Below are 15,196 nucleotides of genomic sequence, written 5' to 3' on the forward strand. Positions count from 1 at the left end.
AAAATAGTTTCTGCTGGGTATTGAGCGAGGCGGGGGATGGAGTGGGTGGTAAGGGAGGGGGTGGGGGCAGTGGGGAGAAATGAACCAAGCCTTGTATGCACATACGAATAATAAAAGAAAAATGAAAAAAAAATGCAGATTCCTGGAATCTACCCCAGACCTATTCAGTAAGACTTTCAGATGGGCAGGCCCAAGAAATCTGCATTTGAAACTTTATATTTTTGGTGTAACAATAGCAAAGACTGAAACCTGGGGCAATTTCCTCACCAAAACATAGCAGAGTGTGGTGGGAAAAGGAGGTGCCCTGATTTGGGGACCTAGGGGCCCTTGGCTGGGTTAGGCAAGCAAAAGACTAGTCCAGCCTTTGACCAACCAAACCAGACCCAGAGGTCAATCTCCAGACTGCCCTGTTCAGCCATCCCAGCCACTGATAAACAGGCTCCTAACCCTGAAGTGTCTCTACAGCTTATCCTAAACCACAGACCCTAAACAGATTGCAAAGAGACCCAGCTTCTATCACCCCAAGGAAATAAAGTCTCCCAGTATTCTACTGACTGCCTCTAAGTTAGGGGCATAAAATAAGTAAAGAGCCAGATCCTTCTACATCGTGGATTTTTTCCCCCATGGAAAAAATACAGAGGCAGGGGAGAGGAATGTGGGAATGTTGTACTTCCACTCGGCTTTTCTCTGACCCTAAAACTGCTGTAAGAAATAATTTAATTTAGAATCACCCAGAGGGTGCCGGCTTCTGGAGATAGGACAGTAGGAGTGTGGTGGGAAACCAGATAATTTGCCTGGAGTGTACAACACGTGTTATGCCATGGTTGGCTAAGCCTGGAAATCATGTGGGACCTTCAGTGCATAACTTGTGGGCTGGCTGCTCTCCTGCATTTTTATCGGCTTATCCCCAACACAATCATGGCACCAGCAGCCCTTGTCTCAGACTTGTGGCTCAGAGCAACCCACTGGTGGCTGAGTGGTACAGCCAGAAGTCACAGGTCCCTAGAAAACTCTGCTCCCTGCACCCCTGCTGCCTCTCTGAATCTGTGCTTTATCTCATCAGAAGGGAGCCATTGACAGCTTTCAAGGGGAGAAATGCTGGCCTGACTTAAAAATAGCTTCCATTTATCTAGCACTTATCTGCTACACTCTGCTAAGCACTTTACAAAGATTATCTCTTTTAATCCTCACAAAAACCCTATGGTTATTATTACCTCCACTTTACAGATGAAAACAGACTTGAGAGACTGTGGGCACTGGAGGAGGGGTAGTTCAGTGGTAGAGCATTTGCCAAGGCCCTGGGTTCCAGCCACAGTGTAGTATGTTACATGTCCCAGAGCTAGTTGGTGACAGAGCCCAAGTGGAGCCAGGGTCTTCTGGCTGCAGCGTGCAGATGACCTACCACTGCACTGCACTGCATTTGGGGGCAGCAAATGGAGGAGCAAGAGAGGGCCCTGGGAAGGCGGAGGTGATGGGAACTGAAGGCAGGAGCAGCTAAAGGTGTGCCTGTGAACCAACTGATCTTGGGTGCCTGCTGGATGAGCCAGAGGTCAGGAGCTGAGATGTCACCCAATTCTCCCAAAAGAAGCCAGAGGTCCCTTTCAGATGGTCTGTGCTCAAGCTCTCCCCTCACCCCTAGGGCTGCGAGGGGTGTCATCTCTCTCCCAAGATAACAGGGCTACCTTGGCCCCCTCCTCCTGTGGCTATTCTGGGCTGCTCTCTGATCCTCCTCTTCCCCTAGCCTCTACTTCACCCTTCTGCTGGGAGTAGGTGGATGGGGAAAGGCCAGCCCACTTACATAAGCCTGTGTCTGGAACCCCAGGAGGCCTGCCTGGAAAGCAAGTGCTCAGCCCTCCCTCACCACCAACAGTGAAAGTCTTCAGCTGTAATCATCTCCAGTAGGCCCAGTATGGAGGCAGCCCCAACTCCAGAGGTGGTCTCAGGTTCCAAGCTGAAGGTGGAAGAAGTCAGTGCAGTGGATACCGAAAGACCCCAGGCTTCACCTCAACAGGGGGCAGGCAGCCTCCTGCCCCTCATAGAAGGTGACCCATGGAGATGGGTGAGAGTGAGGGGGTGCGGCTGGCTGTGGGGACTGGGGAGGACTTCCCATCATCGCTATAGAAGGTGACCCATGGCGGTGGGTGAGAGTGGGGAGGGCTAGCAGAGGGAACTGGGGAGGACTTCCTACCATCTGATAGCACCTCAGTAAGTTTTTACAGAGCTTAACAACTTTATGGGGTTGGTACTTCGGATACAGGATCAGTCACTGCAGCCCCCACTCTCCTCCTTGATTTCTGACTTGCTGCACAAGGTATCTGCTGGGGTTTTGCTTTTTAGCCAAGAAGTTAGTGAATGATGTTTGTGGCCCTTCAATGACAAAAAATGATCTGCTTATATTTTTCTTTAAAAAAAAAAAAAAACCTGTCACAAGGACTGGGAAGACCTGATAGACTAGTGGCCAGTCAGAAAGTGGCCAGTCTGCAGTGGGGGAAGGGGGACTCAAAAGCTGTGGCCACTGGGAGGCTGAGTGTCAAACAGTGCAGTGACACTCAGACTCCCCCTGGGCTGTGCCATGGCATGGGGGGCCTACCTCAACACCCCCAATGTTTCCACGGGAAACTGGCCTCTCAGAGTTGGAGCCCTCCAGGGAGAAGCATTCAAATTTCCCCTGGTGATGGTCCCAGGAAAGAAGCACTTGAGTAAGGCGGTGTTGGTGCTCCGTGTCCTTCCAGCCCTGATTGCTCTGCTCCCCCAGGTGTCTGGAGCTCACCTGGGCGGCCCCTGGTAACCAAGCACAGGTATGTCTCCTGCCGCGCCTAGCTCAGCAGACCAGAGAAGGGGGTGGTAGTGGGGGTAGGGAGCCAGGTTCTTCCATCTTAACAAGATGAAGATGAAGTCCTGAGTGCAAAGGAAGCAAAGACCACAGAGAAGAGCCCCTCAGGCTCCCAGGGTGGGGAGAGGTAGGAGGAGAAAAGGTGCTGGACTTGAGGCAAAGATTTGGGCTCCATTGTCAGGGCTGCCTCTAACAGCTCTGAGGCCTTGGGACAGGTCAATAACTGCTCCTTCTTGGTAAGATGATTGTTAAGCTTCTGCCTAGTAAGGCAGTTGAAAGGATCCATGAGGCAATCTGAAGTGCCCTGGAAGAGGCTAAACTGAATTGTGAATAAACCACACTTCTAAGTCAGAGGTTACATCTCCAAATAGAGCTGGACAGGAAATCTGTCCGCCTCTTGTCATCCTAGTAGAAGACGCTGGGTTTCAGGAGCTGTTTGAATATCAGGGCAGAGAGTTGGTAGAATCTGCCCCATTAAAGAAGAGGTGGAGGGAGAGGAAGTTACAGTGAGCATATTAAGCTGAGGTGATCAAGGCCAAGAAAAATCAGTTTCTTCTCCTAAGAGGCCTAGAGAAGAAGTCATAGGGAGAGGGAGAGGACTGCTGACTCCTGACTCTCCACTGGCCTCCACAAATCCCTGAGGGCAAACACTCATCTCACTCAGGCTTTGCCCTGACTCAGAGGGAGATGCTGTGGGCAGCCAGCACCTGACAGCTCCCACTGTGGAGCCACAGGCAAAGCCTGAAGCCCCTGACTCACGTAAGGCAGTTCTGTGTACTACAGGCCTCAGGCCACCAGCCAGTGGCTCAACCCAGGGGCTTCCCAGAGGCAAATGGCAAGAAGGACACCCTCTGACACATCGCAAAGTGTGTCTATCTGTTAGCTGTTTGGCAAAAAGAAGACATGGGTGCAAGTCCTAGCTCTGTCCTGTCACTCTAGGTGGGTCAGTCATCTTTCTGGGCCTTCATTTTTCTCATCTGTAAATTAAGAAGCTGAGCTAAATCTGTCTTAACCTTTTGATGGCTATGGAACCCCAGGAAAATCTGCTGAAAGTTATAGACTCTCACCCTGAAAACAATACACCAAAAAATAAAGGGAGTTCAGAGCTGAAGCCCATCCAAAGATCCTGCAGGGTGCCAGGCCCTACACTAGTGACCCCTAAGTTCCCTGAGAGCCTCAAAGACTGCCTCCCTCCTAAATCCTCGTCTTCATAGACGGCTCGGCCTGAGCGGGTGCTGCAGTGTGTATGTGATGGCATAGGAACCAGCGCAGGGAGAAATCAATTTACAAGATCAAAATAAACTGCAACTGGCCAACAGTGAGCTTTAGGTTCTCCAAGCCTGCCATGTGGCTAAGGACGCAGGACTAACTGGCCAGTATTGGTAATCAATTCTGGGTCTATCCTCAGAGCTGCACCGAGGGAGGCACTGTGTCCTGGAGACAAAGCCTGGCAGGGGTCAAGGGAAAGGCTGGAGAAGGGGCTGTGTCCCTGAGGCAGACCAAGGAGGGCCAGGTGCCCATTGCTCCAACTGACTGTGCACCCTGTTTCCATCTGAACTGTGGTGTGACTTTCGGGCATGGGAAACTCTACCTCATGCCTAGGAGTCGCCTGCCCTACTTCCTTCCCTCCCTTCTTCCTTCCCTCCCTCCTGTCTCCCTTTCCCTCTTCCTTCTTTCTCCCCCTCCCTTTCTCCTTCCTTCCCTCAGTCCCTCCCCCTTCCTTCCCTCCCTCCTTCCTTTTCTTTCCTCCTTCCCTCCCTCCATAAATATTTTTGTGCCTATTGCTGCCAGGCACTGTTTTAGGTGCCACAATTCAGAAATGAACAATATAGGCATATAGGCCAAAAAAAAAACAAAACAAAACCCACCTCGTGGAGGTAACATTCTAGCGGAGGGAGATAGACAATTAGACAAGCAAATATGTAGCATGTCAGATGGTGAGAAATGCCGTGCAGAATACGACACAGGGAAGGGGCAGAAAGTGCTTGGGGTAGAAGCATGCAGATAGGATATCCAGTGAAGGTCTCACGAATAAGGATGTATTCTGGCAGCCATGTAACAAGAGGTGAGAGAGCAATGCATGCAGGTATTAAGGGGAGTATTTTCTATGCAGAGATGACCCTGTGCAAAGACTCTGAGGCCTTTTTGTTTTATGTTTTATGGTTGGGGTCACGGTGGCTGTAGCACAGGGAGGAAGTCAGTGGTAGGGTTTGAGGCAGAGTTAACAGGGCCATTGTGAAGACTTGGGTTTGATTCAGAGATAGATGGACAGCCAGTATGGAGTTAGGAGTAAGGAGACCATGATCAGGTGTAGGTGTGGGGGATTTTTCGGGCTGCTGCATTTAGAATAGACAGTAGTGGGTTTAGACACTAGCAAACTGAGAATAAGAAAGAGGGAGAGGGCATAGAGATTATCTTTCTTTTAGTTATTGATGTGACTGGGGTTTGAATTCAGGGCTCTGCGCTTGCAAAAACAGGCACTCTTGTGCTTGAGCCACACGCCCAGTGCATTTTGCTGTGGTTGTGTTGGAGATGGAGTCTCACAAACTATTTGCCCAGGCTGGCCTCAAACCACAATCCTCCTGTTCTCAGCCTCCCAAATAGCTAGGATTACAGGTGTGAGGCAGTGGCGTCCAGTGGTATAGAGGTTTTAGAAGAGGAAGATGTACACCAGTCAGCCAGGAGGACAGGAGATGCAGTGAACTGGGGAAGTTCACTGGCAGAACCGCCAGGGTCCATCTGGAGGCAGTGCTTGCGGTCAGTGGCCATCAGTTCAAGTCTGTATAGTTTTGTTCTTCCCCCTACATGCTTGCCTGTGTGTATGCAGCTGCTGAGTGGGTGGAACTTAATTTCACCAGGGTTAGACATTGCCAGGGGCAAAGAGGTCAAGGGCGATGGAAGGATTTGAGTATTGCCATGACCATGGACGCCCCCAAGTGAAACATAGGGCTGCTGGATGGTGGGTGGTAATAGGATAATGAACCTCAGTGGCTCGGAATGAGTCAAAGGAAGAGATTGTGAGGCAAGGAGTGCTAGCAGGTGAAACAAAGATTTTGGGGGAGCAATGGGTGTTTCTTACTGGTTTAAGAACAGACCACAGTGTCCCTCTTCAGTGGCTAGCTCTTCTTGTACAGCAATTCAGGGATGCAAACTTTTTTCATGGAGGGTGCTACTGCTCTCGGGCTCAGAGTTCATCTGCCCCCAGGGACACGGGGGCTCGCTTCTTACCAGCTGTGGCCCCACAGCAATTCCACCATTTTCACTCACATTTTACTGCTGAGAATCATTCTCGTGACCTACAGCAAGGGGCGCAGAAATGTGCCTGGCTGGCCGGCCACTTCTCAGAAGCCACTGCACTGTGGGAGGGGTAACACTGGTGACAGTGGCCAACACCGTCTCTGTTACAGTGATAGTGAGTGGGACACTCAATTCAGATGACACAGGGCTTGCAGCTGTCAATCTAGAGGATGACCAGAGTCCAGTGGCTGAGGCAGGGGAGCACAGAGGCTTTGCAGAATGGTGGACCAGGAGGTGCGAGGCCTGCAGGAGTTGGAAGATTGGACAATGAAATCACCAGGACCTGTGACTGGAGATGGAGGCGGCAGGCCAGAGCCAAAAACACCACGCATGAGGCCAAGACTATGATGAGGTGGGGCCAAAATCCAAGGAAGCATTGCCTGTTTTTATGTCTTTTTGCTTTTCCTAATCTTACTCTCATGATCTTCAAGGGGGTGACCCCCTAGCCCTTCACAAGGTTTGTCTGAGTTCACCAGACTCTTCCCACTCTTCCCATCACAGTCTTCCAGACAAATTTCTAAGGCTATAGTCATACCCTAGGCATCTGCAAATGTCTCTCTAAAAAATGCTTGCAACTTCTTAGAACCTCTGGAAATCTTTAATTTCAAAGGCCATAGCTGGCCTTGAGCCTCTGCTCTCTCTCGCTCGCTCTCTCTCTCTCTGTGGTACTAGGGTTTGAATTCAGGGCCTAAAGCAGGCTAGGCAGTTGCTCTACCACTTAAGCCACTCAACCAGCCCTTTGCCTTTTAGTTTGTTTTTCAGGTAGGATCTTACACTTTTGCCCAGGCTGACCTTACATCATGATCTTCCTGTCTCTGCTTCCTGAGTTGCTAGAATTATAGAAGTGGACTACCATGCCCAGCCAGAGTCTTTGCTCTATTTTGGTAACCTTTCACTCAAACAGGTAGGTATGTGTTTGTGTCTGTTCATGTACCCCCACATATTCATATACTCTCATAGACACACACAAACACAAACACACACACACACCCCTCTCCAATGTATCAGTCTCATTTTTTCACTCTCCAGAACATAGTTTATAACATGTCTGAACTACATAGCCCTCAAGGAAGGGCTGGAGAAAAGTCTCTGACTTTTGTGTGAAAGGAAACTTTGAAAGGATATGAACAATTATTTCCCATGAAAAAAATAAAATGGGAATAGACTTCAGCAGACTAAAATTAGGAGGAATTTTCTAATCAGGAGTCAAGATCTTTAGGCTTTATCTCCTCCAAAAATTTTTTTAGAACATTCTGTTGAGAGAAAGAATGCTGAGAACAGCCCAGCTCAGAAGTCAGTGGCTTACAGAGAACTTTTCAAATGCCTTTTCCCCAAGATCTGAAGGGAGAAAACAAACTGCGGCTGTCATAGGCCTGGTCTGAAAAAGCCAAGGTTCTGCTTTAGAGCTCTGGGCTTTGGTTCACATCCCTCTTGGCATCCGAGGAGGAGAAAGCCCTTGGGCGCAGGGGAAGCTGTGCCTCCCCAAGGTCAGTACAATTTACACCTCACTGGACATTGAAGGTGTGAGAACAGTCGTCTCAAATGAGCCCTGTGTCAACATTCTGATCAAATGGTCAGATTGCTGCCTGCGTTGAGTTGGGAAGTGACTGGAGAGCTCACTGCTGACCGGGCATCTGGAGTTGCCAAGCCCCTTATGCACCTCGGTGCTTCCCCAACCTCAACGCTCTGTCCTCCCCAGGGTCCTCTGTCCTCCCCAGGGCCCGGGAGCCTACTGAGAACAAAGGTCTTATCTACTCATCCTCAGAGAGTTGTGACACCCTGGTGACTTCAGTCACCTTCTTGTGGAGGACTCCCTCTTACAAAGTGTGGGTGCAGCCAGCCTGGGAGCCCTCGGCAGGGAGACCCCACCTCCACCGTTGCCTCCCAACTCTGGTGCTTCCTCAAGTGGACTTTGTGGGAACTCAAAGGCCACCCTGCAAATCCCCCCAGCCTCCTTCCTGGGCTTATGTTCCACATAAACCCACTCCCCCCATTTTTCTCTTTAGCTCAGACAAAGACCACTAACATTTTCCAAGTTATTTTTCTAAGAAACAAAAGAAACACCAGGTGGAAACTGACATCAGCATCCATCCATCCAGAAAAGCCCAGCTCCTACCTGAGGTCTAAGCAGAGTAGGCCTCAGTTGGCACTTCTCCCAGGCAGAAGGCCTGGCTTTCTGTCCTCACCTCAACTTTCAGTCCTTTCCCCCTCCACCTTCCCTTCTTTGCCTCCAGGTCACAGGAGGCCAGGCAGAGCCAGCCCTAGGCAGACACTGGAGGGGACAGGTGAGCAGACAGATGGGCTATGCTTAGAGAGTAAGGATGGGGAGGGAGGAGTCTTGGATGCCAGGCCCAACTTCACAACTGTGCGGGAGTTCACCAGCAAATCATTGCTTCTCTCTGAGCCCTTTTTCTTCCAGTAGTGTCCTTGTTCTGGGTGCTCACCAATGTCCTGTATGACTAATATTCTGTTGCCAGCATAAGGGACAGGAGATCTCTGGCCCTCTCTCGAGCAGGTATGAAGAGTTATTTCCCCACCCAACAGCGGGAAGCCACACTCAACAAGATGATGTTTTCACCATCCTTTTCCAATTACAACCCTCTTTTTCAAAAAACCCGAACTCATTATCTGCCTGTTTTCAACTCCTTGGTTGCCTGCCAAGATGGCTGCAGGAGGAGACCACATCACACATACTTCCGTTGTTCCTGCTCCACCCCCAACCACCAGTCAGCAGTGCAGGGTCACTGGGTGGCCTGGGCTGCATCGCTGCCCTGTTCTTACTGAGAACACTCAGGTCCCCTAGCGTACAGATCCCAAAGGCAGGTCCAAGACAGGAAAACAAGTGCAAGAAAGCCAGCACTGTGGATTAATATTCACTTACAAAGTTGCACTGTTGAGACTGGCAGAGTGGCTCAAGTGGTGGAGTGCCTGCCTAGCAAGCATGAAGCCCTGATTCAAACCCCAGTACCGCCAGAAAAAAAAAAAAAAAGATTGTAATGGGGAGGTCTACATGAAGTGTAGGAAGAACATAGCAGAACCAGTTTATTTAAAACTTCATTACTAATCTTTGCCGTATACAACCTCAGTATTTAAAGAGTTCAATCCATAAGTAAACATACTATGTTGGGCAGAATGCTCAGGAATGTAGCCACAGGGATATACTGTTATCAAAAAGCCTGGAATCCACTATCAGGCATTCACTCTGTTTGCCAGAGGAATGTGCCGGGTGTGGAGCGTTTCCAAATGCTAGGAATGAGTTTTGGCAGAAAGGCCTGGGTTGTGTGTGGGAACTGAAGCACTGTTACATTCTACTTAAGACGCAGCAGCAGGGGATGGTCTCTGCTTGAGAAAGAGGCAAAAATGGCCTTGTCTCAGCCAGGCCCCCAAGGGTACCAGGTGGGATGTTTGCACTTGGGTAGCCAAGGTAGCCTGTGCAGACATCTGGTCATTCTCCATACCTCACACTCAGCATCTCCTGTCTTCATCTTTGAAGCCAATAAATGTCATCTAACCTCCACTCACTGGGACAGGCCTGGGAGATCAAGGGGAAGTAAGCTGAGACCTAATCTTTCCCAGATTTTGTTTGTACAAAGTGATCCTGCACCAACAGAAAGAACACTGTGCATGGGGAGCAGGGTGTGCAAAGGAAGGGACCCAGACTCTGTCTTCCTCTGTGATGATGTCAGAGCTGTCAGTGGAGGGCTTCAGGAGGCTGGGGTGTTGCCTCTGTCTGCAGAGCAACGAGTATTCTCCTGGGTCCTGCAGAACTGGGAGGTCAGATTAATATTGAAAGCAGCCAGATAGATACAAGCCATGTTATTAAGGCCAATAGAAAAGTGTTGGAAAGACAAACCACACAGACTGGTCTGTGCACAAACAGAAACAAAATGCCAGCTGATGGAAAGTCAGTAGTTGAGAGCTATAAATTAAAAGAAGTGTCAGGCTCACATTTCACTGCTCTTTCTGCAGAGACTTTAATGCTCTCCCTGGGGCTCCTTCAGCCAATCCTCATCTCTAAATTCCAGCAGAATGGTGGGAGTGGCTGGGGATGTGGATTGGAGGTAGAGCACTTGCCTAGCATGCTTGAGGTCCTGAGCTTGAGGGGCTGGGTTCATCCGCAGGACAGGTGAGTGTGTGGGGGAGACAAGGGAAAACCCATCACCTAAAATGTGGGCTTAATTTGGTAAAGGATGACTGGGCCACCACCCATAGAGTTCAACAGGATTCAATAATCATTTCCTGAGTGTCCATCTCCTGTTTTCTCTCTTTCCATCACTCAGAGCACCCCAAGATCTGGCTACCTTGGGCCCTAAGGCAGACCTACATCCGGAAGGTTGGGGACACAGTGAACCTACTAATCCCATTCCAGGTGATTAAGCCAGTCCCACACTGGGTCCAGATCAAGGTTTTGACTTAGAGACAGACAGCAGGCGGCCTGCTTGCAGAGGGGCAGTCTTCCTGGCTTCGGATGGTTGGATGAAGGGGCCACATCACCAGAAGTCTGAAGCTGGATGATCCATCCATTCTGCATTCCCGAGGGTGGGTTTGGATGGGGTGAGGCACGCACTATGGGAGAAGGTAAGGCTAATCCATGCCTTCAGTCTGCAGAGGTCTGGGAGCTCAATTCGGAGGGTTCTTGGGAGTGGGGGCAGCTACTCGGTTGGTCCCAGCTGTCCTGGGTGTCCATGGCCTAAACTCTGCAAGGGTGGGAGATTCAAAGTCCTCCCTACCCCATGAATCGGAGGCTGCTACTGATAGGAAGAAATCTCCTGCAAGAGTCCATAAAACTCTAGCTCAAGGAATTTGCAGCTGCTTGTCAAGGCACCCTGTGGAGCTGGGGTGGACCTGCAGCCTGCTGCCACAGGGAGGGTCCAGAAGCTCATGCCTCATCCTCGCTGTTCAGGGCAAGCCCAAACCTCGAGCCACCTGGACACACAATGGCTGTGCCTTGGACACCAATCGTGTGAATGTGCGGAATGGGGAGCAAGACTCCATCCTCTTCATCAGAGAAGTCCAACATGTGGACTCAGGCCGCTACCAACTGCATGTGCAGCTGGGCAGGCTGGAGGCCACTGCCACCATTGATATCCTGGTGATCGGTAAGGTGAGGGGAGTGGGAGGTAAGGTGGTCCCCAGGAGCTCCCTCTCCATGCTGAAGAGGAACCATCTCAGAGAGGTGGGAGAGCTGGGGGTGATGCTCCCACCCTGAGCCTGGGACATTGAGGGGAGGAGTCTAAGCAGAAGAAGGGGACTTGGCACACTAGAAGTTACCTCAATGATGGGGGCAGTAGGTTGCCCAATGCCACAGCTTTGCCCTTTCAGAGAGGCCAGGTCCTCCTCAGAATGTTAAGTTGGTGGATGTTTGGGGCACCAATGCTACTCTGGAATGGACAGCTCCCCAAGACACAGGCAATACGACACTCCTGGGATACACCGTGCAGAAGGCGGACACAAAATCTGGGGTGAGGCCCAGCTGAGAAGGGGGGGTGAGGAACAGGGCATCCTGGAACGGGCTCTGGTAAGCTCCGTGAGGGATGAGTTCACTAACAGGTGTCTCATGCACGGCCTCTTCTGGGAACCCTGCAGCTGTGGTTCACAGTGCTGGAGCATTGTCACCGAACCAGCTGCATTGTCTCCAACCTCATTGTTGGCAACTCCTATGCCTTTCAGGTCTTTGCTGAAAACCAGTGTGGGCTCAGCAAAACAGCCTCCATCACAGCTGACTTTGCCCACATCCAGAAAGCAGGTAAGGAAGGACTGTGTGAGCTGCAAAGACTAAAGAAACAGAACTAAAGAGGACCAGGGATCTCAGATCTGCCTCATGGCCCCTCTTGGTGCCCACAGCTGCTGTTTACAAGGCCAAAGGGTTTGCCCAGCGGGACTTCTCAGAAGCCCCAAAGTTCACCCAGCCACTGGCAGACTGTACTACAATCACTGGCTATGACACTCAGCTCTTCTGCTGCGTCCGTGCCTATCCCAGGGTGAGTGGGGAGTTCTGGGGGGTGCTAAACTGTTTCCTGTTCCTGTCCCTTCTAATGTGAGCAGTCACAGGGCATTCTCACTGAAGATCTACAATCATGGCTACCATCTGCCTCTTCAACAGCAAGTTACTTTTAGAGACAGTCGGGCCATTTGTAATTCAACATAGACTGGTGCAAGTGATGTTTCCTTTTAGCATTGGTTCTGCATATACACAGATGTCACTTACTGACTTGATGTGATTGGGCATGAGCTTCTAGTTATCTGGCAGGAGAGACAGAGTCCCATTGGTGTCTCCTCACTCACCTAACCATGGTTACCTGAGCAGGGCCATGCATGCACCTCCACACTGACTAGAGTTGAGACTCTGGCCAGAACCCTGAGTAAGCCTTTCTACTTACAGTCTAGTCACTGTCACCGTGTCCCACACCATTAACAACCTTTACCAAGTACCTTTCAGTTACCAATGCTGGGCCAGGCTACATGGAAATAACATCTGTGGAGGAGAATAGAAATAAGCCCACTCTAGAGACTACTTTCTAACCAGAGGGAACAGGAAGTACTCCCAAGCTAGCAGTGGGAACAGACTGTGAATGGCCCTCGGTGTAAGCATAAGAAGCAGAGACCCTGACACCCAATGCTTAAGACCTATGATGGCTACTCGAGCAGTATGGGGCAGGTTACTGCCTCTCTTCTCGTCAGGAACACCTGATGGGGAAGGTGAGGTTCCAAGCATTCTCTTCAACAAGGAGGAGCTTGGGTGACTGAAGGTAGTGAGCACAGAAACTGCAATTGGTTCTTACTTCCCCTTGGTGGCCCCTTATCTGTATCTTCCAGCCAAAGATCATCTGGCTGAAGAACAAGATGGATATACAAGGCAACCCCAAATACAGAGCCCTCAGTCACCTGGGAATCTGCTCCCTGGAAATCCGCAAGCCTGGTCCCTTTGACGGAGGGATCTATACCTGCAAGGCCATTAATGCCCTAGGGGAGGCGGCTGTGGAATGTCGGGTAGAGGTGAAAGGTAAGGGCAGAAGGGTACTGGTCTTTTTTTTTTTTGGCGGTACTGGGGTTTGAACTCAGGGCCTCATGCTTGCTAGGCAAGCACTCTACTATAGCCACTCCACTTGCCCAATCTCCCTCTTCTCCAGTGGAAAAGTGAGTGGCCAGTGACACCAACTGAGATGAAGGGCTCTCCCCTAGGCCCTCTCATCTCTGTTACCATCAGGACATATCAGAAACACCATTTTTATTAGCCACTGTCTCATTTCTCTCCATCACAATTCTGTAATATAGGAAGAATCATTATTTTCATTTTGCTAAGGGGAAACGTGAAACACAGGGAGACAACTGATCTACCCAGTATTCCCAGTGCTGGTTAGTTGAGGAACTGGCATTACAGAGGTAAAGAGCCCAGGTCTCCTGGTCCTCACTCAGGTGGCTTTTCTTTAAGCTATACAATCTCCTGACCCAGTCCAGGAAAGCTAAAGCTGTTTTTGGACTTTATTTTACTTTCCCCTTGGGTTTAAGGTCATACTACATACATTCCCGTCCTCCTGGAAACATTCATTTATCCATCCCTGCCACCTTGCATGAATGTCCATCGGTGCATTTAGCATATTGTTTTATGATTATCTACTTATAGGTCTGTTTCCCCATTAAATGTGAGGGTCCCGTGTCCAGCCTTGGTTTTGACACACAGTTGACACTGTCTAAATATTTTTTACATGAATCAGAAATGAATGAGCCTTTATGTATGTATAGATTCCCTAACTAGCACTATGGATTTCTCAAAACCTTAACTAGAATCTTTTCTGAATGCTCTGAAAGAAGGTTTCCAAGATTTCTGAGATGTTAACATTCAAAAATGTCCACATTCTTGCAGCTCCTCATTGAGCTACCAAAGAGGACATGGCACCTAGAATGGTAAGGATAAGGAGCAGCATGTCTTGATGGGTTGTTTCATGTTTACAGCTAAGTGTTGTTGATCTGGCACAGATATGTTTTCCTGAGTCTCTCAACCATGTACTCCCTGGTGACCACTTTGTTTTTTAAAAAGCTATTACAATCCCCCTGTGGAGGAAATTGTCACAGATAAAGTCCATTTCTGTCGCATCCTCTGTTGTCACATCTCAAGTTGGTGATAGGAATTAAACCTAATGGCCTTCTGAAGTGTGAAAGCATCTACCTCATCACAGGGGCTCTTTGGGAGGAGCTGGGCAGGCACTGTGAGAAAAAGATGTTGAGGGAATGGTTTAAGGGTGAAGGAACAGGCAAAAGTCCCTGCCACCCCAGAGTACCAGGGTGTGGAAGGGACAGGAGGCTGCTCTTGCCCATTAAGTATACTTTTTAAGTATCATAAGCAAGGCAAGAAACAGCCTGGCTTGTTTACATTTTACTTTGCAATTCATGCACTGCTTCCTGGCCAAGAGAAGAAGAATCCCCATTTTCATTATATGTCAATAATAATTTAACATTTGGGTATGTGGTTCCCAAACCATCCCTTATTGGCAAAGGGCCACTCGGATCATCATTCAGAATTTGGTAGCTTCTTCAAATTCTAAATCATTCATGGGAGAAATGCTGTGCATAAACTGATGAGTAAGGTAGCTCCCAATGTCCCCAGACTCACAGCTCCTGGCTGAGGAAAACTGAGCATGAATTCAATTCCTGGAGCCATTTAGTTAAGTCCATCATTGATACATAGCAAATGAAAACCCTAAGGGCTGCATTAAAAGCACTCACTCCTCAGGAGAGCTCCCTCTGCCAGCTGGCTGGCGAAGCCTGTTCTCTCCTCTCTGCCCTCCCCCTAATGCTGTATCTTGCTGGTGTTCGTTTGTCCTCTTCCCTCTTTCACAGCCACTGCCCAGAAGTGAAGTAGGGTGGATAGTAAATTCTTTGCACAGGACCCAGGAACCATGGGACCAGGACGAAGGACAGCCTCAGCATCCCAAATGTGTTCTGTTTGCTGTGATGGCTAAAACACACCCTCTCTTTTCAGGGCATCCAGAAGCCTGAGGTGTGACAAAACTGTATTCTTAAGGAGCTTCGGCCAGTGTCTGGTTTAGACTAATCTAAATAAATGTG

At 49.6% G+C, this 15,196-nt stretch overlaps 1 protein-coding gene across 1 annotated transcript; it reads left to right on the plus strand.

The window, feature by feature from the left end:
• Nucleotides 1-123: 123 nt before the first annotated feature.
• Nucleotides 124-15,196, plus strand: Mybphl (myosin binding protein H like). Its single transcript, XM_020163048.2, has 7 exons — nt 124-2,042; nt 10,411-10,499; nt 11,034-11,229; nt 11,453-11,592; nt 11,717-11,876; nt 11,975-12,111; nt 12,947-15,196. The coding sequence occupies exons 1-7, from the start codon at nt 1,910-1,912 to the stop codon at nt 13,184-13,186; spliced, it is 1,095 nt and encodes a 364-aa protein (XP_020018637.2). The 5' UTR covers nt 124-1,909; the 3' UTR covers nt 13,187-15,196.

This window comes from Castor canadensis, chromosome 12 (genome assembly GCF_047511655.1).
Source record: "Castor canadensis chromosome 12, mCasCan1.hap1v2, whole genome shotgun sequence".
NCBI classification, from domain to species: Eukaryota; Metazoa; Chordata; class Mammalia; order Rodentia; family Castoridae; genus Castor; species Castor canadensis.

Bases quoted from the DNA above. Each gene is read 5' to 3' on its own strand.
- Mybphl (XM_020163048.2), top strand. From the start codon at position 1,910: ATGGAGGCAGCCCCAACTCCAGAGGTGGTCTCAGGTTCCAAGCTGAAG. The intron at 10,500-11,033 runs GTGATTAAGCCA...CTCGCTGTTCAG, and splicing joins ACCTACTAATCCCATTCCAG to GGCAAGCCCAAACCTCGAGC. The intron at 11,877-11,974 runs GTAAGGAAGGAC...TGGTGCCCACAG, and splicing joins TGCCCACATCCAGAAAGCAG to CTGCTGTTTACAAGGCCAAA.